This window comes from Lichenostomus cassidix, chromosome 7, assembly GCF_008360975.1.
Source record: "Lichenostomus cassidix isolate B80296 chromosome 7, HeHo_3.0, whole genome shotgun sequence".
Lineage (NCBI taxonomy): Eukaryota > Metazoa > Chordata > Aves > Passeriformes > Meliphagidae > Lichenostomus > Lichenostomus cassidix.
This window is the reverse complement of record NC_139488.1, coordinates 13,950,289-13,975,955: the sequence shown is the minus strand read 5'-3', so window position 1 is coordinate 13,975,955 and position 25,667 is coordinate 13,950,289. Positions and strand designations below refer to the sequence as shown.

Sequence of the window (25,667 nt, the reverse complement as noted above, 5' to 3'; positions counted from 1 at the left end):
AGAGGATTTCTGTAGTTTGCCTGCCTTAGATATGAATATCATCAAAATACATATTTAAACATAAGAACAAGACTTCAAAAAATCTAATTATGTATTCATCTTCCTTTTTTTTCAGTAAGGTTGGACGTAGTCGGAAATGCTGTGGGATTCTGCTTTGGGCAGCACCCACTGGTGAAAGTGTCAAGATGGTTTTGCTTCAGGAGATGTTAAAGCTGCTGAGATGGGCTACTGTGTTCGGCACCTGGTTCTCCGATGTGTACCTTTCCTTGAGTTCATCTGTAAGGACTTAGACACTTTAACATTACTTTCCTTAAAGCATCAGCAAAACTGAGTTGCTCTGAAAGTTTTGTATTTATTTGTATGACCCTGTTGTAAATTTTTATGTAGCTAATTTCTTTGTCTAATGATGCATCATGAAACTTGAAGATTTCCAGACGTAACCAATTTATAAATAACACATACACATTCAGCCTAGCTTTAAAAAAAAAAAAATAGAAAAACAACCCCTCCCAAAACACTGACCTCTATGAGGTATTTATTGTGCAATAACTGATCCACTTTAAGAGCTTGAAATAACCAATAATGGTTTCCACTGCTGTTACTTAGTGCCACTTCAAAAGAAGGAAACAATCCTGTTGTAAAAATTGCTGTTAATTCTTGGGGCGGTTACTATTAGCAGAGTGGTAGAATGACGTGAGGTTACTCTTAAAACTACTTAAAGTTCTGACACTGAAAGCCTTATCTTTGTGTAGAAGACAACTTTCAACTAATTTTATTTGCTTCCTTACTGTTTGCTCATCCCTCTATAGGAAAGTGCCTTATTTAAGCACTGGGGTGGTTTTTTTTTGGTGTTGACTACTTGCAGTCATACCAAGAGAAGTTCTCTTCTGCTTCATATTAACCAAAATGCAATACAAGTACTATCTTCTGAAAGCAATCAGGATTTGCAACTTGGAATGCATGAACGACCTTGCTTATATTATGGGGGAAATGGAAAAAAATCTCTTTTCCTTCTCCAGCCCTCACTGAGTGTATTTTCAGTCAGCCTGGTGAATATACGATTGTTCCAATGGAGCATCTTGGAAGTCATTGGAGTTTTTATGTGGTCAAATAGACATTTAGTGGATATGTAATATCCCTTTTGGCTCTGCTTGAACTTTCTTTACTCCTTTGCCATTTCCATCTACTAAAACTCTTTACACTATGCCAAGGTCTTTAATCAAAATTAGTTTCAAATATTACAATATTATATGAAAAAGTTTATAAAAATGTTTAAATTGTGTTAGGAAGACACTCAAGGGCTGATTTCTTTAAAAAAGTGTATATTAAACCAATAAAATATTTATTTTGCCTATAATCTGTGTCAGTTTTTTGCATTGTGCATGGTTTACTCTTAAGCAAAACAAGTAAGATAGATTTGAACAAAGAGTACACAGAATGGGGAACACCAGGAAGGCTCAGGACTTGGGTATCCAAAAAGCTTCCGGGTGTTCAGGGGACCCCACATATGTAGGAAATGCAAGAGCAATTCTGGCACTTAAAACCACTCTCTAAGTTGTCAGCTTCTGTTGCTGGTCCAAGAAGTTGGTTTGTCTTGACCTCTCCTCAGAGTTTGTCCCTATAAGTAGAGACAGAGCTTTCTTGAAAACCTTGTTTTGCATTTTTAAAAGTTGAAATACAAACTCTGGCAGCACTGACACATGGCAATCCATACAAAGTGGTAAGTGCAGGAGATTTCTGCCTTGCTTTGCAGCTTGTGTGAGCACACAGCTCCATTCGAGAGCACCATGAGAGATCAGCCAGCCAGACCCACCTGCCTGCAATCTTCCTTTGCAAAAGCAAAAACCCAAAGCCTACTCAACCAGCTCCCCTCATCCCCCAGCCAGGTCAATTAACACACTCGACCCCTAAAGTAGCTCCTGTGCCTTTGAGCTGCTCAAAGTGGCTTTGCAAGAAAGGTGACAACTGCAGCTCTCAGGGAGCTGGAGGAAAGCACTTCAGGAGCTGGTGGCAGTCAAGCAGGAGCTGCCAGCAGCATCTTCCAGGAGACAGCAGCCTGATTTCCTGCTGCTCTGCCAAGAAAAGTCACTTGTTGGTAAAGTTCTGGAGTGTCTGAGGTACTTCAGCTCATAGCTTTTAAGAACATTTGATCTCAGCAGTGCAAAGCCTCGTGTTTAAAAATACTGCCAAATTTTCATCCAGCTGATGGAAGGCAGATTTCTGAGGTTTGACTATAATTTAAAATAAAGACATTTCAAAATGACATTTCTAAAAACTGTACTGAAACTAATGGCTATAAAAGCACCTGTTTTTCCATAATCTGAATAACAGATTTTTGCCATTCTTAAAGACACTTCCAGTTAGAATTTTCTGAGTGACACTTATGTAGATATAGGAATATCTATAAGCTGTTTAAGAAAATTATTTTAGTGCATCTGTCATATAGGTTAAGCTGAGCTGGTATCAACTTCTGTTGACCATTCTGTTTGTGCCTTAGGATCAGCCGACATTATTATTGGACACACACCTAACCTGGGTGGCTTATAATGGTTGTCTAAACATGGGTAGTTTTTCTTTTGTTTAATGATTCGAACTGCTACTTTCCTTGAAAATTAGTGTTGTCTTTTTTCTGCCAGTCTGGAATTTGATATGAATTATATGCAGATTAAGACAGTTTTATTAGTGGCTGATAAATATTGGACAATCAAATTTGCAGTGAATAAAGTCAGACAGTATTGCCAGAGATATTTTGGATGCTTTTCTAAAGTTTAGTATGATAATGACCTTTGTTGTTGCCAGGGTGGTGCCCCACTAAATCTGTTTACAAACAAAGTAGGGCTGTGCTCGACACAGCCTTCAGCCACAGAACCACAAAATGACGTTCTGATTCTTGATGAAGTAAGGAGAGGGGTCAACAAAACCTCCACCTTGAACTTTGGGAGGGCAGACTTTGGCCTGTTCAGGACAGGTTTGGAGAGGCCCTTGGGAAAGAGTCCTTAACAACAGAGGAGTCCAGCAAGGCTGGACATACTTTAAGAAGGAAATGTGCGGGAGCAGGCCATCCCCATGTGCTGAAAGAAGAGCCAGTGGGGAAGAAGACTGGCCTGGCTGAACTGGGAGCTTTCACTGTACCTCAGGTGGAGACTGCCCAGTGTGACACCCACTGACAAGAAGTGTTGGAAAGAGAATCCTGGGAACTACAGGCCTGTCAGCCTGACGTCAGTGCCAGAGAAGGCTGTGGATCAGATTATCTTGAGTGCAATCCCATGGCACCTAGAGGACAGCCAAAGGATCAAGCCCAGCCAGCATGGATTTAGGAAAGGTAGGTCCTGCTTATCCAATGTGATTTTTTATGACCAGGTGGCCTGCCTAGGTGGATGAGGGAAAGACTGTGGGAGAGAGTGATGCAAGTGATGCCCAAGATGCTCCCTGCTGAGCATTTCCTCAGCATTGGTTTGCTCTGATTGCTGTGTCCTTTACAGTGAAAATATGGAGCATTGCTGATGTAGTCCAGCACTGAGTACAGCTCTGCTGAGTGTGGAGGGGCAGAGTTTGTGCTGCCTTTTTGTTTGGTGCTCTGCTGAGCAAATAGCTCACACTGAAAATACAGCATGGGTCAGAACATTTACATCCTGTTATACCATAGATAAATTTGTTCCAGTGAAACTGGCCACAAGAAGATACTGATTAGGGAGAGGGAGCAAGGGCCCAGTTTGGAAACTGAAGTAATTCAAGTCATGACTAGCAGTGTAAAACAAAACCTAAACCAGTGGAAGAATTTTCTTTTGGAGGACTTTTTTCAATAGGGAACAAAGCCGAAACTCTGAAACTTGGATGATGTCATAAAATAGAATTATTGGTCCTCAGATGGCTTCAGCCCAATGCAACATTTTGTTCTGAATTAACATGATAATGTAAACATTATACACAATTTGATTTTCAGGAAAAACAAGAAACTTATTAACTTGGCATAAAGCAAATCAGATTTTTCATATGTGATTCTAAGTGTGATGGTAATCTTTCATATTAATGTCACAGAATAAAAATGCACAATATTGTTATGAGAATTCAAACAACAGAAGGCAAGACAATTTTTTTTAAAAAGGAAAATCTATATAATTAAAAAAGGATAAATCCTTGTAGCTTGTATATTATGTAATTCTGCATAGATGCTTGCTGAGTGATAGTGAATACATACAGAAATATCTTCTTTTTTGGTCAGGGTAAAAGCAGAGATCTTGGACAAAAGTTAAGTAATGAATTGGTAGCAATGAGAGAGCAGCAGGATGAAAAGCCAGAACTGCCTCAACAAGTGAGCAGCTGTTCTGCTTGCTGTGCAGCCTGTAAGCTGAGGTAGCCCTTGGCTCCTGGCTTGCCCCTGCGTGTGGAGCTGCCACATTCCTGCTTCTCCCAACACCTTTATAGGAAACAGCAAACAATTGAGACACAGCCACCTTCCCCAGGTCACCAAAACTGGGTCCTGTCCTCCAGGTGTGTCTGGCTGGCTCTGTCCCTTGCTTGCAGATGCTCCAGGCAAGACCTTGAGGATTGCTGTGACTTCTTTAGGTCTAGCATGTTCTCAGGGGGGAGGAGGAGGCAAGAAAGAAGGGACTTCTGAAGAGTCTTAAATTCAAAAATGAGAATTTTAAGAACATGTTCTGAAATTGACATACATAATTGGTGACTTTTCATTTTCTGCCTGGGAACATGTGCTTGCACAGACTCTGAAAATGTGGAAGTTCATTCCCTAGTCATCTTCTCTGTGTTCTATATTTTAACTTCAGTTTAAAAAAATGTACAGTAATAACTCAGTTTTATATGTCAGTTGTTTAATACAGTGGTATAGTCAGTCAACTTTTGCATTAAGGATTTAATATGGAGATAACATAATATAATTTCATTCTAAAACCTATGTACATTGCCTGTGCAGTTCTAAAACCAATGTACAGTTCTAAACTGGCAAAACATTTCTGTTTATTGAAAGATGTATTAGATTTACCCTGTTCTTGGTAAGGAAGCAAACTGTAGCATGTCCTCCTGCTGAAATACCCTCCTAAAACCAGTATCAGAGTTTTGGTTTCTGCACTATTGAACTGTGGCCCATATTAGGCAAGGATCTTTTGACTGTCTAATTAGGTTATGTCCCATTAATCCAGCTAATTTCCTATGTTTTGGATGTGTGTATTCTATTGATGGTAGTGGATAGGATCTAGCAGTAAATGTTTGTACATTACTTCAAAGTGTGGAGAGCTGTGAGTTTCAGAGGAAGACTGGAATAGACAGTGTAAGTTTTTGTGTACTCAGATAAAGTAACTTTAAACTGATTCTGATTAAAACTGTACTGCTGAGGAATGATTATCTTAACTAAAGAGATTGTATAAATAGAAATAGCTGTATCATTTTACTTATCTAAGCTTTATATATCCACATATATAATTACTACACAAACAAGTCCAAACCTGATATTCTATGGATGAGAGCAGGCGATGGAAATTTGGGCTGGCCTGTTACCAGGCCAACAGCTCTCACTGAATGTCCCACTGACTGTCACTGCTCAACAAGACTTTCTGTTCTTCTCCTTGACCTGCCTGTGGCAGCACTTAGTACTCATGAGACAGATGAGATCTGCTCTACATTCTCCCACCCTTGCAGATTTTAAATTCTTTGCATTTTCTATATATAAATAGCAGACTGTGTTTCCAGCAGCTCAGTGGGAGTCACCCTGTTTGCAATGCTGTCTGGAAGGAAAATTTCAGGGTCATTTTGAATATCTATTTTTTTTATTCCTGGGAGCCTTACATCTGATTTAACACCTATGAGCAAGGCACAGTGCAGAGCCCAAAGAGGAAAACCTGTCTATGAACAAGTATGGTGTGCACAGCAAAAGCCATGTCCAGTGCTCATGCTTTCTCCCTCTCTTTCTGCTCTTGACCAACACCAAGAGCTGTTAAGCTGGTGCCTCTGTCTGGCAAAGGCAGGGAAGAAGCTGTTTATCAGTTTGTTAGGCAAAGGCAGCAGGAAGGGCACCCTGAGGCCCTTTTGGCTGTAGCAGAAAGCCAATGTGCTCTGCAGGGTTTCTGCTACGGATGCTGCTGGGGCTGCCCAGCAATATGCCAAGGCCATTGCTGTGAGGACAGGTGTCAGCTGGGGAGCCCAAGGAAAGCACAGATCAACCTATCTTTTTTTAATCTCTCACACTTCAGTGGCTACAATGAGGATTAAAGATGGGTCTAAGAGACACGCTGGAAGAATTGCCACTTATAAGCTACACACTTGCTCTGCAAAGGCAGCCTGTTGGATCAGAGTACTGTAACTTTGTGCTTCTCTGCATCTGCACTGGTGAATGTACCAGCCAAATCCTTAAATAGGTTTGCTTTACAGTGCTCTCCTCTCCTCTCCTCTCCTCTCCTCTCCTCTCCTCTCCTCTCCTCTCCTCTCCTCTCCTCTCGTGATGCTGCAGTAGTCTTTGACCATACCAGAGGAGCTAAGGCAGACCACAGCCACAACAAAAATGGTGCAAGGAGAGTGCAGAACAGACACTCTTGAATTCCCATCCCGGCAGCCTTGTCTTTGGCTGGAAAAAAGATATAAACCTTTCCTAAGACAACAGGGGAAATAGCTCAAGCAGGAACTATTCCATAAGTGCTTCCATAGCTCATCCCTACAGCAGGATATTTTAAAAGGCAGTGCTCCATACCAGAACATAGAAAATGACACAAGAAGGAAAGATCTTGGATAGTTGTTATTATTATTTTTGATTCCATTATAGTTTTAGCTGAATCACGAAAGCATCTGCAACTGAAATTGTGGGGAGTGCACTAAAAACAGAATATGAGCTATAGGGATGTGTCAGTACTTAAATGTGTTTCAGCTCTTCCCCAGACTATGATGCACTCTACAGAAAATGCCAGCACACTTTGCCTGGAGACTTCTAATGCTGCAAATTGGTATGAGAGGGAGCCAAGGTAGGAATCCTGAAATGCTATATCTGAGAGCTCTCTCAATATGCCTCTTATACTATTTTAAAAATACTGTTATTGTATTAGAGCATGTGGAGATTGTTGGGCAGCCAACTCCAAATAGGCACAGGGAGAAGAGCTGCAGGAGGCAAATATTTCCACATCACATCGTTGGTGGGCCTCTCTCCCAGGCATAGCAGCCCCATTGAGGATTTGTCCTTGTGCCTTGTTCTGTCCTGTTGTCTGACTCCCTTTAGAACCTGCCAAAAAGAGGGTTTGTTGGTTTGTTTCTTCATCAGATTGCTGAGCTTTTTTATTGTATACCATTGATAAAAATGCATTTGAGACGTGATTGCTTTAGACAGCAATGTCCAGCAATCTAGAGCTGAAACACACTGCTGTAATCCTTTGAGCATTTAATATTTTAATACATTTTACTATATTATAATGTTTTTTCAAATTACTTTCTCATTAACATAAGAAATTTTAAGCCTTTGCAATGATTATTATAGCTCCTGTAATCAGTAACATATACTAGAATTGTAACTGTAATTTAAAACATGAAGTTTCATAGCTAGAATAGATATTTTATGGTAAACAGGTCTTTTCCTAGAGAAACTTGGTAATTAAAATATACCATTTATTAATATATATAGTAGCAACGCATCTGGAAAACATTTTCCTCACATTATCTGGGACTGCAAAAACAAACAGTATTTCCTTTCAAGTATGAAAATTTAAGAGGAAAGGCACAACTTCTGATCCCTGTGTATGTTCTCCCAGGGTGAAAGCCTGAGGGTGAGTATATAACCCTGGTATATCTGAAGCTGTCTTTGAAGATAATGGCACATCTGTGCATGAAGGAGTTGTGAAATTGGATAGTCAGACTGTCCTGAAAACAACTCTCTCATTGTCCTAGAGAAAGCAGTGTGTGCTTATCTTACTTTAGTGTCTTAGACTTAGTTTTGCCAGCACAACTGCTGCAATTGCACTCCAGCTCTAATTGTGGAAATCCACAGAGAAAATTATGTTTTGTCTTTGTAGAAATAGTGACGGCATAAAAATGGTCACATGAAACACTAAATATTAGTGTTCTGTGCATCTCTTTCATTTGTTGTGGTAAATGAAATGAAGCATTTCACTTAAGCACCAAAAATATTCAGGACTCAGGCTGAGAGGGCTCAGAATAACCTGATCTCAGACCCTGCTTTGAGCAGCTGGTGGGATAAAGCATCTCCAGAAGGCCCCCACCAAGCTGACTCTTCTGTGATTCAAAAGTCTAACTTAAGGTCACTTAAACTATCACAAAAAAACAAGCAAGAAAGTTGCCAGCTACTAGCTGTCAGCTGGAAACCACTGTGGTTCACAGCAGTTTTGATTGGGTGAGGAGAGGAATTTTGGCCCTCCCTGAGAGTTATTTTTGATCATTGAGCCAACTGGATCCTCAACTTTCAGTGTATCCTTGCCTCCTGAGCTTTATCAGGTCCTCAATAAACCAGCTACCTTGTGTGCTTCTGTGTTCAGAAATAGCCTGGTGTTCCAATAACGTCAGGGTTTTAATTTGCAAAAATCAAAGTCAAACAAGAATGTAATCTCTGACTTGCTGGTTTGTTCTGTGTGTACGGCCTGTGCATTGTTCTCCTCCACAATCCTCGCTCGTTCCCTGCATCCTCTGCTGGCACAGGTGGGAAAACACTCAGTGACTCAATGCGCTTGTGGTGAACTGTGAAAATCCTTAGCGTTCTCAGTGGCCTGAGCAAAGAACATTTTCAAATTCCTCTGAGTTTTGCAAAGAGGCGGGTCAAGTCAGTGGTTTCTGGGTATTGTTTCACACACTTCTTTTGAATTAACATGAAGTGACAAGTGAGAGTCAATTATATTCTCACAAGAGTACTGTTGACATGATCGACCAAATTATTCTCCTGGTCTTGGAATAAGGCACAGATTTTGTACTCTTAAGTAGGATTTGGCCTCTCAATTTTAGTCATCCAAAAGTGAGAGAACTAGTCTGAATCATCTTTCCTTTTTCTAGAGTTAATGGAGAGAAAATGTCATCTTGAGTAAACACTATATCCCACCTAACTAGGATAGAATGAGATGGCTGCTGCTGTGCTTAGCATGAGGGAGCCCAGAGAGCTGGCTCAAATGTGGTGCTCTCAGGATCTGCAGTCACGTGAAGTGGAGCCCACCACAGGAAATCCCAAATCTGCAAACTCAGCCTAAGCTGCAAACCCACTTAGCACATCAGAGAAGCTTCATGAAATTGTGGGCACTTGTGTAGCATCATCACCAAAAATCTTCCTGTAAGATTTAGGAGAGTCTAAAACTGTAAGTTTTAAAAAAGAATTGGAAGAGCAAAGGCAATTGTTTGACATGTGAGCAGAGGAGAGTGGCTCTGGCACACTGCAACAGAGATCGAATTATTGCGTCCACCCCTCCTGCTACCTCCACCCCCAAAATCTGAAAACTTCCTGATTTGTGTTCATCAATAATTAAGAGCCCATCAGCAATACTCAGAGGGAGCTTGCATTGCACTTCTGAGCAGCCAGTTAGTAATATACGGTGGAGAGATCCTCTTTTTCAAATCCCAAGGCTCCAGGCCATGCAATGCTAGTATTGCATTTTCAATTAGCTCCTGAGTGAATGCTTGGCATATGTAGAAGTGAGCTGGTACACAATTAGCTTATTGTTCCTTTCAGCTTTCTGCTGAGAGGATCTGAAGGGCTGCTGAAGAGAAAGGAGAGGGGAGGAAAAAAAAAGAAAATAGCAGAGCCAGTGGCATCTCTGTGGATGTGGAAGAAGGGAGTTGCTCGGCTCCCGCAGATTCCCGTGCTAAGTCGGGAGTTACAGCTGTTCTGCGGAGCTCTCAGCCTGGCTGTGGGGACGGCGCCGCGGCACAGACCCAACCTCGGCCTCCAGGCTCTGCTCTCATCTCACTCACCCACCTCAGGACCACGATGGAGCCCAACAGCCCCAAAAAAATCCAGTTTGCTGTGCCCCTGTTCCAGAGCCAAATAGATCCCGAGGCAGCTGAGCAGGTAAGGAAGATGAGTTTCCTTCACTGCTTTGAGGGAATGGGGTAGGAATGGGGGCAAGATGTGGGTGAGAACAGGTGATACTTGTGGCCTAGAGGCTTTTCTAGCATAAATTAGTGAAACTGTAGATTAAATACTCTGGAGACTATGGCGATGTTGGATTATACGTAAAGGGAGAGAAGGATATGTCCTCTAGCCAGAATAAGGCTTCTTTACCTTGGGTAGATCTATCAGTATATATTTGTTGTGCCTTTTCTGTAACTGCACTTGTACCCTAATACTTACAGTTCATGTGAATGCACTCAATGAATACATTCTCAACAAATCAACACAAGTATATCACATTTACATAAAGCAAAAGACAATGCTGAGAATAGGTACCTAATGGAAATATTGGGAAGAAGACATCTTATTTGCCATTCATTTAAACAGGAGAAAATACAAGTATTGTTCTGCCCAGTAGTCATCACTTTGGTTACTTCCTGTATTTCTCATAATTTGATACCGTTTTTATGTCATCCTTACAGTGTTTTACATGTCTGAAAAATATATACATATGGAAATATGCCTTACTAGGGTCCTCATTGGAATTATGTGTGTGCTATTTTAGGTTTTGACTCACTCCCAAAATATACACATAATAATATATATCTATATATGCACTGATATATATATATATATATATCAGTACAGACGTCTAAGGAGGAAAAGGTATCTATTACAGTATGAGTAGATGTGCATAAAAAAGGGTCACAGGGAGTCTTGTGAGAAAACTGCATAAATCTTAATTAGGTGACCCAGTACATTTGTCTCAATGCAAGTCCTTCTCAACATTTGCTTCTATTTGGGTAAGTCTCATTTTAGATGATACCAGGGGAATATTATAACCTTGACAGTTCCATACCAGTAGCTATTAATTTTTTTGCACCTTTAGGACAGGTATCTGGTTTCCTGAATATTCTGATGTCACGTCTCTTAAAAGGCAGGCACCTTTGCCAGGAAACAATGAGTTGTGAGTGACCATTGAATGTGAAATATTAGAAGGGAGCAGAAAAGAATTGCTGCAGGTCCTCATTTTGTCCAGAGGCACCCCTGAACTGCGAGATGTCTGTACTTTACGGAACAGTTCCGCAATGAATTCAAGCAGAATATGTTCTGGTATTCTTCTGAAATCTGTGAGAACCATAGGATTAGGATTTCCTGGAATTCCCATGGCCTTTGAAATGCTGTAGCCCATTTTCTGCCCAGAATTTATGGGCAGTCCTTTTTTCTGTGTGTGTTGTGACTTTGATTCCAAGTGCTATACAGTTTCACTGTGGGTGTGTGATGAAATTAAAATAGTAAATTCTACAGTCAGCTACAGTTACGCTAATCTGGAATAAACCCATTAACCCTGATGATGTAATTTTCCATTTACACCTCCGAAAGCAAAACCTGAGCCCAGCTAAATACAGATGTTGGCTCAGCAAATGAAAAAGAACAAACACTGACATTGAGGTTTTGTGTCAGAATGGTTTCTAGCTTAAATGCTCCTGCTCTCTCTTTTAAATTCAATAGAATATCAAGCCTGGAGGCTTTAGTGAAGCAACACAAAGCTTTCAATGCAAATGTGTGCATTATAGGAGGGTAGTCCAATACCATGCAGTTCAGCCACTGTTAATGGAACAAAAGTAGTTACCCAGATAAACTCTGAAGAAGAATTGCATACAATTCAGGACTATATATTGGTATGTAAAATCTGCTGTATTGGAAATACTCCAATTACAGTCTTAAATAGTGGAGTAAGTATTTTTAGTCCAAGAACCGTAGTAACACCTCTCACCACAGTTTAGAAATATAAGTTTACTGGAAGGCATGCCTGCAATATCAGCTCTGAAATGCTCTTGCAAAATATTATTAATTTTTACTTGTGAGAGCTATGGCAGTACTAGGTATTTGCACATACAAGCTCACAAACTACTGTGATCTTCTTCCTGATGCAAAGCTAAATGTCAATACTTTAAGGTATGACTAATATTTTTCAGAAATACATATCCAAAAAACTGAAGTCAAGACGATTACAAATCCTAAAGGTATTTTGGACAGCTCTCCCTGTGCCTTTGTTCTCCCTGAACAAGCAGCAGCATGACCCTGATTGCTGTCAGACCAGACAAGCTGTCTGAAAGACAGTGAAATGCTGCTGTTCTTTAAATAGTTTCCTTTTTAACTTAGCCTGGGCTGTACTCAGGAGGACACCAGACAGACTTTTTGCTTTGCTTTGTGTGTATGGCAATTGATGTGCCCTACTGACTCTCCTTGGGTTACATCTGTTACAGATCAGGAAAAGAAGGCCAACGCCAGCATCACTTGTCATCATGAATGAACACATGCCCCCAGGTAAGTGCCAGCATACCTTCCAAACCACTGAACTTGTGCACACAGGATTGGCTGAAAACTGGTTTGGTTAACTACATGATTTTAAAAATCCCACATTAATTTGGAGCACTAAACATCAAATAACGGATCTTAGGACTGTTTGGAGTAAACCCCATGAACACAGGTAATTCCTGCCCTTCAGAGAATGGCTTTAATTTCACAGTTTTATCCTCCCTGTAAATCTTGGTTGTGTGAACAAGGAGAATTAGTACAACCCAGATCCTGTGCTTCCATCCACAAACATTTCCTTTCTCTGAGTGGAGACTTTGGAGACCCCTGAAGTCCAATCTCCAGAGATACCAGGGTGGCTCCAAGGCTAAGTCAACCCAAGGAGTTGCTTCTACAAAACAGATTCTCTTCTAGTTTTCTGATTAAACATATCATGTGTGTTTTCATTATTCCTTTTCAACTGTGAATACGTTATCTTATCCAAGAGTCCCCACAGAAGATTTTCTGTGGGATGGGTTGATTTGAGGTTGCAGCACACTTTGTCATATAAATATGACTTCAGAAAGATTCTTTAAAAAGCTGTTTAGGGAGTGTTATAAACAAAAACCTCCACAAAAAGGGGAAAATCCTCAACATTTAATCCCTTGGAACACAGTGCCTACTTTACATCAAACTTTTCCTTTGTTGTGCTCTGCAATATTTTTTTCCTGGCAAATCTCTTAATCACCTGAATCTTTTTTTAAAATCTTTTTGGAGAGTAGCTTTCTGTCTTGAATTTCAGGTAGTTCAGTGCTCAAAAATGGTGCATGAAAGATCTGCCTTGGGCTGACTTTCCTTACCTTAACGGGATCTCCACTGTCTATGTTGCTAGGACTTAATTTAAAGCAAATTCACCTTGACTGTTAATCTCTTTTGCAATTCTCTTTGTACATTTTGTACCGTCATATTTCCCTTTATAAACAGATACTTGGTACAATACCAAATCAAAACCAAACAACGAATAAGAACTCTTTAATTTACAGGAAATTTTACTGTAAACAAAGTGGTGCATGTCTGTTATCACCTTTCCTGCAATGTTCATAGCAAGTCTTTAAATAAATCATTTTTATTATGAGTCAGGATTGCTGCAAGTTTCAGCCAACTTCCATATAAGCCCATGAGTTAGTATTTGTCTTCACCTATTTAGATTTGTTTATTTAGATATTATTCATTCTTTCTAGATACTGGGAGCTTATATTAATGAATTTATTATTTGGCTAAATTATAAACTTGTCTTGTCTATATTAATAGTAAGGGTGCCAACTTGACACTCCTAAAAATTGCTTTAGAAGTGTGATTCCCTAGATCAAGGGGAAACTTAGCTGCAGAGAATTCCAGGGATCTTGTCAAAGCCACCTTTTTTTATTAGAGCTGGGTAAACTAGAATACTGCCTCTTGAATTTTACCCACTGGAGTATTCCACTTCCTTTATTAGGAGCAAAGAGCTAGTGAAGGATATGCTTCCAAGAGTTTGAAATGTGTGACCTAATGCAACTATAAATGTTTGGATGCCCCTGCAAAGTTTACTCAAATTATCTAAACGTCTCTTTTTTTGAAAAAGAGAGACAGGCATACTCTAAAAATCAGACTTTTCTATAGCCTTCTGTTACAGCTGCTTCTCATTGCAGCAGGCAAAAAAGTAGCATTTTTGTGGTATTCTGGTCTTCTGGATGCAGACCCATCTGGAAACCAGAAAGCAATAAAATGTGTTTGGACATTTCAGAACTTCATAATAAATTCAGCTCGAGTTTTTCTGTAAAAAGATCTAAAAGTTGTTTTCTACTAAGCCTTGCCATCCATCCCTGATGCCTGTTACAGCTTTGACAGGGATATGTCTTCACCTATTTAGGTCAGGTCAACTGTGCTGTAAAGTGAAGATGGAATATCTACTAAGGCTAAGTCATTTTAAACCAATGACAGCTACTTAGAAACTGTAAGAAGAGTCTGCCTGACTTCTTGCTTGCAAGCAGTGTTAAACCACACTGAATGATTTAAATGCAGGTGATAAATCTGACTACAGGAGATCATATCCATCTTGCAGCATCACTGGCTGTCACATTTACTCATGTTCACTCTGGTTGGCATCAGATATAATTGCAATCACAGTCATCGAAAGAGAAACTTGAATTGCAACAGCAGCAGTGATTGCAGTGGACAATATGAGCTTCTGAAGAAACATGACAGTGAATAAACCCTTAACTCTTTCTGTAAGTTCTCTGTGAAGTGCTCTTAGATGGGTTATGTCACATCTGAGCAGACAAGCCAGAACTAGCAAACTGAGACTTGAGTTATGAAGTTGCTTAAATCTGTTGTGCTTCAGTTGCCATCAGTGGGGCTACATTTTCTGAGCATCTGATGTTTGATTTCATAACATCTAATTGGTTTTACTTTTATTTGAAACAATAAGACTCTTTCACTATCTGTGAAGGCAAAGACAACTTTAAGGTGACAGAAGTACACAAATGGGCAGCATCTCACCCTGTGCAGGCTGGTGCATGGGTTACTGGGCTAACCCACTTGCATCTTGCTATAGCCACAGTTCTGTTCTTTTATAAAAGGAATGTAAGCACATGCTTAGTTTTAAAGACATATTTAACTACTATGTTGCACAAGAGTTAAATACAAATATTGTTAAAGCTCTCCTGCTTCCTTTTTCTCTTGCAATATCACTGGAGTCAACAGAAACTGAATATCACCATCACAACCAACCTTTTCTGTGTACGCACAACAGACAGGAGTCTCCTTACCCAGCATAGCAGAAAATATAGGAATATTAATTCTTATTATCTGAAATAAAAGTCTGAGCATGCTTTAAACTAGCAGAATATCATAGTGCAACAGCTCAAGAAAAAGCTGGTAACAAAGTAGAGAACTGATAGCTGAGGGAAGAAAGCACGTCAGACCACAACTCAGGTTTAATGCCATTAGGGCTCACTTTGATCAGAAAACAATGCCAGCATTCCTGTACAGGCTGGCTTTGTCACAGAGCCACCACAACATCAAATAGTCTGGCTGGCAAAGGCTGTTAAACTCATGTCAAAGTGTTCAGTCTTCTTGAAGAATTAGAATATGGGTAAACATTAGGGTAAACTGTGTATCTAAATTTCTTATGTATTTGCTGTTTCCAGCTCCCCTTTCTGCTTTGTTGCCTGTTTTGACTTCCTTGCTTGTAATGTAAATGTTATTCCATGTTTGGAAATAGAGCTGCTTTTTTGTGCTCTGCAAAACTCATTTCAAAGCAGGAAGGGTATATTAGCACTGCAAAAGCTGAATGCTAAGCTTACTGAATGCTGGAAATCGTAACCTGAAGGAAAGAAAGCTGTACCTGTCTCCAGACAAGGAAGGTGCTTGCAGCCTGTGTTTGCATATTAGCAGTTTTGCTTTCTCATTCCTAGCTGATTTTTGGTAATCCAGAAAGGATTAACTCCTTTCAGCTTCCCCAGAGCTCTGCCGAGATGCCTCATGGGCAGTCTTGGTATTTAGTGCAGCAGCAAACAACACAGCCAGGTGGGTGGTGGCAGGAAAATCTGTCCTTACACCTTTGTCAATTCCATGACAACCCAAAGTACTTGAGGTTTTTATGCTAAATTGGTTTTAGACACTCCGAGACTTTCCCTGCACAATAAATCTCATTACCACAGACAGATGTGCTTTTCTGCTGATGCAAACTGTAGCAGCACCACATTCTTGAGGGGATTAATGGGAGTTGCTTTGCCCAGGGTCAATGTTTTTGACTAATATTAGTTTGGTGATGCTTCTAGGTGAATGAATATGTTTGGTTTTAGACCTAATGATCACTTTTTATTTTTTCTTCCAAGACAAAGTAAACTGAGACCAAAAAAAGACCTACTTAGTCAGAGGCAGGTGTTTCCGGGCATCATCAATCAGTTCTGCTATACTTTCTCTGGGAAAAATCTCAGCAGAAAACTCTTGGTCTCAGAGTTCATGGAAACTGATATGTTTTTCAAAAGATTGAGATTCTGGTAGGACATACTGCCTAATTCAGTCCAAGAACTAGAGAGTGAGTAAGCCAAATAGCAGCTGTTTTCAACTGCAAATTTAGGCTTCTAATGTGGTTATAGAGCATTCAGAAAAGCAGTATGTTAATAAAAACTGTCATTAACTGTTGGGTTTTTTTGTCAAACTAGTTGGTCTTTCCATATGCTAAATGTTTATGCTGTTTAAGTATTCTGTCCCTTTTTATATCAGTCTGGGAGTCTGTGGAGGTATTTCAATAAGCAATGGAAAACATTTGTGTCCCCTCACACCAGGGCAGAGGTGTAGCCCAGTTTACATTACCAGTGGCACCAGGATGTTCAGAGATCAGGCACTTCTTGTCAGGGCAGTGAGGACCTTCATGTTCTTTCAGCCTGTGCTGGAAAGGACTACCTGACACAGTGAAACAATGAAATACATAAAGTAAACATTGCATAAGACTGGACAGGTGATAGGGATTCCAGAACACAGAGGAAAATGTCTGTGCTTGAAAATAGCCTGCTGTTTGCAGGCTGATGTGTGGACTGCAAACGTTCAGTGGCAAATTGCATCCCTTTCTCTTACCAAATAAACTCTGCTCACATGCTCTTTCATTTGGGTTACTCTGAATTTTTTCTGCAGTTCAGGCTCACAGAAGTCCCTGGGACAAGGCACAGCAAAACTTCCTCACACATGTGCAGTGTGAGTACAGACTCCATGAAAACTAAAAGAAAAGCTCAAGGACTCAAAAAAAAAAAAGAAAAGTAAAGAACCTGTGCTTAAGCTGTTCTTTATGCAGCCCAGAAGGAATGGCTCACAGGCTCCAAAAAGAAACAATGAATTAAAAAAAAAAAAAAAAAAAAGCTTGGGGTTTTTTTGCTTCATTCATGAAAATGTTCATATTTCATATAGTGCCCAAATAGAGTCTGGGCTGTCTCTCTAGTCAGTAAACAGTGAAGGGTCTGACTCAGAGCCAGTCCAAACAAAAAGCTGTTACATATTTTTTTGTCAAAATTCACTTATTTTACTGAATTTTTCATGTTTATTTTTATCCATGCTTCCTTCAATTCCAGTGTTTATTGATTAACTGTACAGGTACATTTTACATGCCACATAACCCATATGAACTTCTATGCTTCTCATAGTTGGCTGAAGTAAGTAAATTTAGTCAAAATGAGTCCCAGAGCCTACCATGGCTCCATGGGATGGGGCAGTCCAGGGTGCAAACACTGCCTGAGAAAGCTCCAGGAAATGGAAATAGAGGTTGGATATTACAACCAGGACTCAGATTTGTGCCTACATCAGAGAAGTGGTGCAGCTGAGAGGACATGAAACCAAAACCCAGAAGCTTTACTCGCCCCCAGTATGAGTGGAATTGCATTCGTCCATTGCTCTTGTTCCAGCCTCAAATACCCAGGAGATGAATTGAAATACTTTTTTATTTATCAGAGCAGCTAAACTCCTAATGTGTACCATGACTGTACTTGTTGCTCCTGCTCCCTGCCTCCCATTGGTTTTGTGCTGGAAGGGTCAATGTCCGTGGAACTATCTGAAAGTGAATGAGGTATTTTTAGAGCTGAACCTTGTACTCTTCATCTGTTTTCCTTGTTCCTTATACAAAAGCACCATAGAAACAGCCTTCTTCCACCCCAGGAGATTATTTGCAAATCATTTTTAATACACATGGCTTCATATTACAACTCTCCAGCTGCTTGATCATTCAGCATCAGGAGTGATAAGCTTTCGGCATGTTTACATTTGTTATCACCTCCATGGATATAGCAGAGCTGTGCCATGGGCAGGGAATCACAGTGTGCATGGCTGCCTGAGCTGGGGAGGAAGTTAGCTGGATAGGGTCTAACTTTATTGCAGTCATGAGGCTTAATATTTTGCTCGAGGAGCTCTTAACAGATTCACACTGTGCCAAATGCTTGTGCACCTCAGATAGTTTGTTTTGCTGAGAAGTCTGAATAGATGGTGAGTTTTCTGGTTAAAAAATGAAGTGCCTCGATGTAATTACTCCTTAAGCTATATTTAATATATATGAGCTACATGAGCATATATGCTACATGAGCATACAATTTGGGGTGCTGATGGCATTAAAAAAAAAAGAATTTGGATCAAAATATGATTAGCTTAGCCTATGGCAAAGATTCTGTTTTTATTTCAAGGGAGTGTGTTAAATGGCAAAAAAAAATCAGAGAATATTTGAAATTAAGTCCTTTTAAACATTATGAGACAAAAGTTTTTGAATAAGAATGTCAAGATAATTTTTTTTGAGATTATGTTTAAATCAAACTTCAATAATATGCTAATACTGATATTTTCAATGTATTTTTTAGTTCACATCAGGTAATAAATGAAAATCCATTAATAGATGTTTCAGCCTTGCTGAGGGGAAAAGAATACAGCACAGGGTTTTTCTGACCTCTGCTATTTAGTACTTAATGCAGCACTCATTTACCATGGTGACGTGTGCAGAATAAATAGATAATGCAGACAGATGAGAGAGAATCCAGCTTTTAGCACTAACCTCATTATGCTCACAATATTGGGAAGGGGTTGCACTTAAAGCATCAATCAAGGTAGCCCATTTATTGAGCTTGTACACAAAAAATTTAACTCTTTATTTGGCGTAACTGAAGTTAAAACTTCACATCAAAAGTGGGAGTTTAATGAATCTGGACCTAAAGCTAGCAAAGACTAAACAAATTGAGTGTATCAATCCTGAAAGGTAATGCCTGCTAGAGAAGGCTGCAGAACTCAGTGAGAGTGCAGGGAGGTGCAGAGCTTAGCTTTGCTTTCCTGTGGGTTCGAGCTGCCTGTGTCATCAGCTGGTGGAAACAAGATCAGTTGGACCAGCCGGGTCTCTTTTTACAGTAACCAAAGCAGTTCTAGGCTAGAATTAAGCTTCAAGTCTATTGAAAGAAGCTCTGTTTTCTCCTTATCCCCTTCAAAATGCTATTCCTGCCTGTGTCTAAAATCACTTCTAGTTTTTTTGTCTCAAATGGTGTTACTGGAGGATCAAGACTCTCAGAGTAGCACAATGAAGCACAGTGACATGCTCCTTTGTTGATGTTTTTCCTGGGATACCTGGCATGCAGATATCCCTCAGAGAATTCATGTCTTGATATTATTCATCTTGTGGAACCAAACTGCACTAACAGAATTAGCAGTGCTAAATAGACGAAGGTGCACTGTAAAGGCTGAGTTTTTTCCCTGAGGCCATGTCCTTCATTCTGATTAGGCAAGCAGAGAAAGTCACACAGAAAATGAACAGGAGCAAGCAGACTGAAAGTTCAACACAGCAGTGAGCTCTATGGCACCCTACAATATGGCTCAGCCTGGTACCCAGACATCCCATAACCTAAACATTTCTGCCCTGAGCCTCCAACATTCTGTGGTGTGTACTGACAGGATTCCTTCAAGTCTTTCTGAAGTTCCCTGCCATAGCTGTTCTCAGGTAGTGGTAGAAAGCAAAGATTTGGATGAATCTGTCCTGCTCTTTTCTTGGCCACCACCCATGAGTAGCTTCTCTGGAATCAGCTGAAGCACTTGTTCTGCTTTTTCCCTTCTGTTTTAGAATCTGCAGTGCAGATGCAGAATCAGCAAGCAATTTACCCTAAAAGACAACATTTTTGTATTACCAAAGTGCTATTTTGTATCCTTTTCTCTTCGAAGTGAAATGGCACTGATTAATTTTAAAAAAGGGGGCAGGGGGGTAGGGAAGAAAAGAGTTTTCCCTTTAAAGAATTGTGACCTGGATAGTTTTTTGATCCTGACCAACATTAGGTTTTTTCTGTCTGCTTTTGAAATACAGTAGACAGCAAGCAGGTTTTACTGTTTCAAAGTGTGCTTTCAAGCCTCCTGAAATGCTTGTGCTGGTGTGGGGCTAAGGCTTTAATGTGTACAGCACATCCCACAGGAGGGAGTGGAACAGCTCATTCCACAGGAATCACAGCAAGGTGTTTCTGACTGTCACAATACAAATAGAGATGTATAAAGCAAAACCCAGGGTCCCTCTATGTCTAGTATGTAGTAAGGTTAGTAGAAATCCTGAAAAATGCCTCTGGAAATTACAGCTGATTTATTCCAAGCTAAAAGTGATTGCCCTAGGCTTTTCCAGCCCACCTAGCTGTGCTGAAGGCAAGAGTGAGATTATGGAACCTTGTTTTGCTGACTCTTTGAAAGCTTGGAAAACCCAGCAACAGCTTTGCAAAACTGATATTTGCATCTTTTATGTAAAAAGGGTCCTAGCCCCCAAAAAGCTATTATTAGTAGCTGACTTGACTCACATGTAAGATGATACATGGATGTGAGGAGCTCTCTGCATGTGCATTCTAACCACAAGCAAGCCACGAGCAGTTGGCCAGGGCCAGCTCTACAACACATTCTTACTGAAATCCTTGAGGTATTATTCCAAAAGGAAGGAAATTGCTAAGGCAGCAATAATAATCACTGGCTAAGGAAAAATTTTATTGTTTTGTATGTTTTCTTCTCCCATGGCAAACGGCACTTTCCAGAATGTACAAACACATTCAGATAGGATATTTTTTTAATGGTTTTATGAGCTATAGCATGCTAAGAAACATTTGGCTTGGTTTTTGGTTTTCTTTGGTTTTGGCTGCTGCTGCTGGTTTTTATTTTAGAGCTTAGAATATTCCTACAGCTCCCAGCTGAGAAAGGAACCACTCACAGTGATGGCATTTGCAGCTGTAACACTGATACACAGATTGTGATCAGTAGGTCAATTCCAAGCCATTTTCCATTCCAATTGATTCTTGCACATGAAGTTATTAGAAATTTATATTTAGGGATTTGTGAGTACTGTATTTCTGGTAAACATGGGTTTTACTTCATGACCTTTGCCTCAGTATTGTATTTAGATCTTCAGCCTCTTCAGTCATTTGAACACAGACTGAACCTAAAGCAAGCAAGCAGATGGAAAGTAGCATTTTCCTAATACTATCCAGTGTAACTGATGGACTCACAACCCTGAGTAGCTGGGTCTCCTCAAGGTACTTGTCTTCCTTCTGTATTTGAAAGTACTAAATGAGCATGTTAAGTCTTTTCACAAACTAATAACATTGGTATTAGTAATGTACAAAATAACTGGTAATATACAAAATAATGTACAATAATGTACAAAATAATTGCAAGCTGCTTGCAAGGTTTTTTGAGTATTACTTTTGGGAACATTTAGTTAAACAGTAGCAATTATTAACAAAAAATTTTGTTGTCTGGCAGTCTACATCTGTTTTCCTTGGGCACACTCATTTCAGACCCATGTTTCTGTTCTTTGAACCTATTTCTCTGAGTATTTGCTAGCTCATGCTAGAAAATCACTGTCATCCTGGTTTACATTTATTTGCTGCCAGAATAAGGGATTTTTTCTTCTGGGTATTTCACTCTAAATGGGAGAGATTAATCATTTTAAGTATCTGTGCATAAAAGAGTCATATGTACATCAACATGTATCTTTTGAGTCTTACTTTGCCCATTTTGAGGCCTGAGTTTACCAACAACTTTCCCAATAGACCACGGATTTTAAATTTCACATAACTAATCCCAGCAGTTTCCTTCAGTTTGTCTCATTTATTTTTACTTATTTGAATGTATTAACCCAGACTTTTAATGATGTAGTGAATACTGATAAGACTATTATTACTTAGTTTAGCTAATGAGCAGGAGTTTTGATTAAGAGGCAGTTCATGGATGGCTGAAGCTCTTTCCCAGTTGTCCTAAATCTAGAACTAGTTTATTAACCAAGACAGAATTTTGCCTTTTTTCTCTTTGTTTTTTTAGTTTTGGTGTTGTTTTTTTTTTTTACCAATTCATGGTGTATACACAGGATAAAATACTGACTTTTCAGTCAATGGCAAAACTTTCCATTGCTTATGGCCTAATAAAGTCAATGGTAAACTAATTGCCTTTCACTTCCCTCCAACATTCTGTTTTGCCCAGTTTGTTTTGCTGGTGCAGGATTTGCACTGAGCATGTGTTGAACTCCTGAGGGACTCATTTTGCCTGCAACACCACTCAGCCTCCCTCAACACCCTGCAGAACCAGGCACTGGTGAACTCCTCTTTGCCAAGGGTCAGACCACAGCAGGCACCCCAGATTGCTGACAGCTTAACTCTGTCATGCTGGAAACACAGAGAAGTACTTTGCTGTTCAATAAATGGTATCTTTTTTTTTTTGAGTAAAATTCAGGGAGCTTGGAAGCAATATGGAGTCAAACCCTAATCTAGAGCTTCTGCCCACAGTGACACCCTGTGGTTCTGCCAAAGGTTTCTCCCTGCTCTGATGCCAGGAGTCCACACTGGTCAGCTGCAAATTACAGGAAAAGTTTAGCTCAGAGTCATTCCTGGTAATTTAGTAAGAGATTTTTGTTTGGTCCAGGAAAATCTCTCATCTGAGAGATCAAAAGGGAAAAAAAAGTACTTATCTCCTGCTGGTTAATCTTATTCAGTCAGCAGTTCTTTGGAAGATGTCCCCATTTCCTTCACCAAAGAGGAGTTTGTACTGCTTAGGAAGCAACCAGAAGAAAGCATCTTCAAGGCGAGCATTGTATATACTGTGAATTAAAGCCAATTCTTTATATTGGTTGTCCAAACAGAATGTTTACTTCAAGCGTGCTTCTCCCTGGGTTGATTACTTCTCTGGGAAGACCTGCCAGGTCTGTAATTGTCCCCATCATGGATCCAGGACTTCACTTAGGAAGTCTGTTCCCTGCTCCTCTCTCACCTGTCCCTCTCTCATGGAGCAGGACAGAGCCTCTTCTGTTGCAGAAAATGAAAATTCTGCATGGAAGTATTTTTTTCATGACAGGTTTCCCCACAAAATCTGTTTCATGTCCAGTCACTCGAAGCCAGGACAGTATCAGAATAAAGCCTTACAGAGCTGGCAGCAGCTGTGGGACTACAAAGTCAGGCAGAAATGCAACTCCAAGACAACAGGCAGAAATCTTATATATTTTTTAAGATAGGAGAAAATAATTAAATTTTAATTCTCTTTCAAAATGTATTTTGAGAAGCTATATTTGATTTATGGAACTTATTTAGAATTTGTCTTGTATTAATATTTATCATGCATTTTAGGGAGGGAGAATGAAAAATTTGGAACAAAATGCTTAGGAGAAAGATGACTTTTGTGCTGGTTGTAATAATTCATGGCTGTTCTGTGGTAAGGCTGTAGACCTGATTCATCACTCTTGTATTCTAGTTTAATGCCAGTGAAATGAGACTGATTTCCATGAGTCTGGCATGAAGCTGGAATAACAAGGTGGTGAATCAGGCAGTATTATTCCCTTCTGAGACTCATGTGATGTAAACAAATACATTCAGATTCACATTTGATGTTTGTAATGTCTCCAATTTCTTCCAAAATAGATTGTGTCTACCAGAATGCATGTTCTATAGACATTTTGATCTGTGTAATTTGTGAAAGGTGGTTTTAATCTCAGACTCTTATGGCTGTGCAGCTTAAAGTGGGTCCTTAGATACCGTATGTATGATTAGAGATGTAGATACTGTGCTGATCAGATGCTGTTGTGTGCATCAGGAGGAAAAGGATGATTGTTGTTTCCATTTAGTGGCTGACTTGGAGCACCATTAGGAAGGATTTGGTCTAACAAAGAGGATTTCAGGCCCTACTCTCAATACTAGTAATAGCTTCTTGAATGTTGAAGGTGGGAAATACAGAGTTGTGTAAATAACTGATTTAACTGGGAAAAAAAGAAGTGAGTGTCCAAAGAGCAGATTCATTCAGCCTTTTAGTGAAGTATGAAGGGCTTCACAGGAGCTGGGAGGGAAAAGCTGTGCTATGATCTCTGGGACAGAGGGACAGCACTGTCTGCAGAGTGTGGGACCTTTCCCAAACTACACACCTGAGCTGCAAGGGCCTGACAGGACAGAGAGGCACACAAATACCTGTGTGTACAGCAAGCTCCTCCCTGCCCTATGTTTTCATCAATGCTTGCTACACAAATCTGGTTCTCAGAGCTCCCTGCAGGGCCAGGCAGTAATTGGGATGCTGATTAGGCAGTGACCTGCAGCAGCACAGCACTCGCTGTCTCTCTCTCGTCAGCGCTGGGCTGAGCAGCAGAGCAGAGCTCCCAGCCATGCCTGCCACAGCAGCTGCACACAGGACTCTAACCAGCAGCTTCTGCAGTGGGAATATTTGCAGAAACACTCACTCACTCCAGGAGGGCTTGCCAGCGTATTTCTTTGTAATTAAATGTAATGACATCGAAACCCATAGTCAAGTGTTCAGTGATGGACTCTGGCAAATAAAAACCAGCAGGTGAAAATCAGACTATTAACTGCATAAGCAGTTTTTATTATTGTCTTTTTTGATTTTTTTTTCTTTTTCTTACCTCAGTGGTTTAGGAAAAACCACTAAACCACCAAAAGTGGACTAAACCAAAAGGGGTTTAGTGATGAGATGCTAGCTGATGTGGCAATGTGTAGTTAGGACTCTGCAAAAGGAAAACATGAAATACTTTTTGATCTTGCTATGTCTTTTAGAAGGAAGGAAAAGTAGTTGTGATAGCAGAAAAAACAAGTATGTCCATCAATTTCTACATCAGAGTTCAATGAGCTTGTGTTACAAATACCAATGGCTAATACAGATGATGGTCAAACACTAGCGAGGTAAACTGGTAGATTGAAAAAAAAATTATGTTACTGAAGGAAAAATTTAAATGTGAAATGACTGAAACATAGCTTGCAGAAAATTTAAGCTTTTCCTGCCACTAAATTGCAGGAGAATGAAGGATTATTTTGGAAATTATCAATTTCTCTTTTTAATTTCTAAAATTGCTTGAGTCTGTGCTATTCAAATGTGAGTTTTCAAAATAAGTGGTCTGTATCATTACACAATTAGCACCAAACAAGGCTGGGAGCACAACTCTGCACCCACTGTCCAAGAACACAAGTATTCCCCCAGCCCCCCAGGAAGAGAGAGCTGCCTCCTCTTCATCACAAGGGATGGCTAAGTGGACCCAGGGCCAGGAAAATTATTTTCCTTTTCAAACTCTGTGTCGTCATATAGTACATCGATCGGAAGTCAGTAGTTGGTTCATTTCTTTCACCGTTTATGACATCAGACTTTCCTCATGGACACAGTCCTGCTTGGCCAGGGAGATATTTCACCAAAACTAAAGAAAAGAAATGAAACTGTCTGAATAATTTCATAGCAGCAGCACTATCTGATTTGCCTCTAGTTTGGTGTCCCTAGCCCTGCACTAGTTTGCAGGTGAAAGGCTGGATCCATGCTTCTGTTCATCTTCTTT

General features: G+C 40.0%; 2 protein-coding genes across 4 annotated transcripts in view; both read left to right on the top strand.

Annotated features, from left to right (window-relative positions):
- ITPRID2 (ITPR interacting domain containing 2) overlaps positions 1–1,357 on the top strand; it is a 40,493-nt gene extending 39,136 nt beyond the window's left edge. For all 3 annotated transcript variants that reach the window (XM_085066311.1, XM_085066313.1, XM_085066312.1), the window contains one exon: positions 116–1,357. The gene's annotated coding sequence lies outside the window, so the exon portion shown is untranslated. The remainder of the gene's footprint in view (positions 1–115) is intronic.
- An 8,162-nt stretch (positions 1,358–9,519) lies between these two features.
- The window catches only part of PPP1R1C (protein phosphatase 1 regulatory inhibitor subunit 1C), a 44,236-nt gene continuing 28,088 nt past the window's right edge, over positions 9,520–25,667 (top strand). The window contains exons 1-2 of the mRNA XM_085066310.1: positions 9,520–9,997; positions 12,310–12,370. Coding sequence (XP_084922436.1) covers positions 9,917–9,997; positions 12,310–12,370 — 142 coding nt within the window. The 5' untranslated portion in view covers positions 9,520–9,916. The remainder of the gene's footprint in view (positions 9,998–12,309; positions 12,371–25,667) is intronic.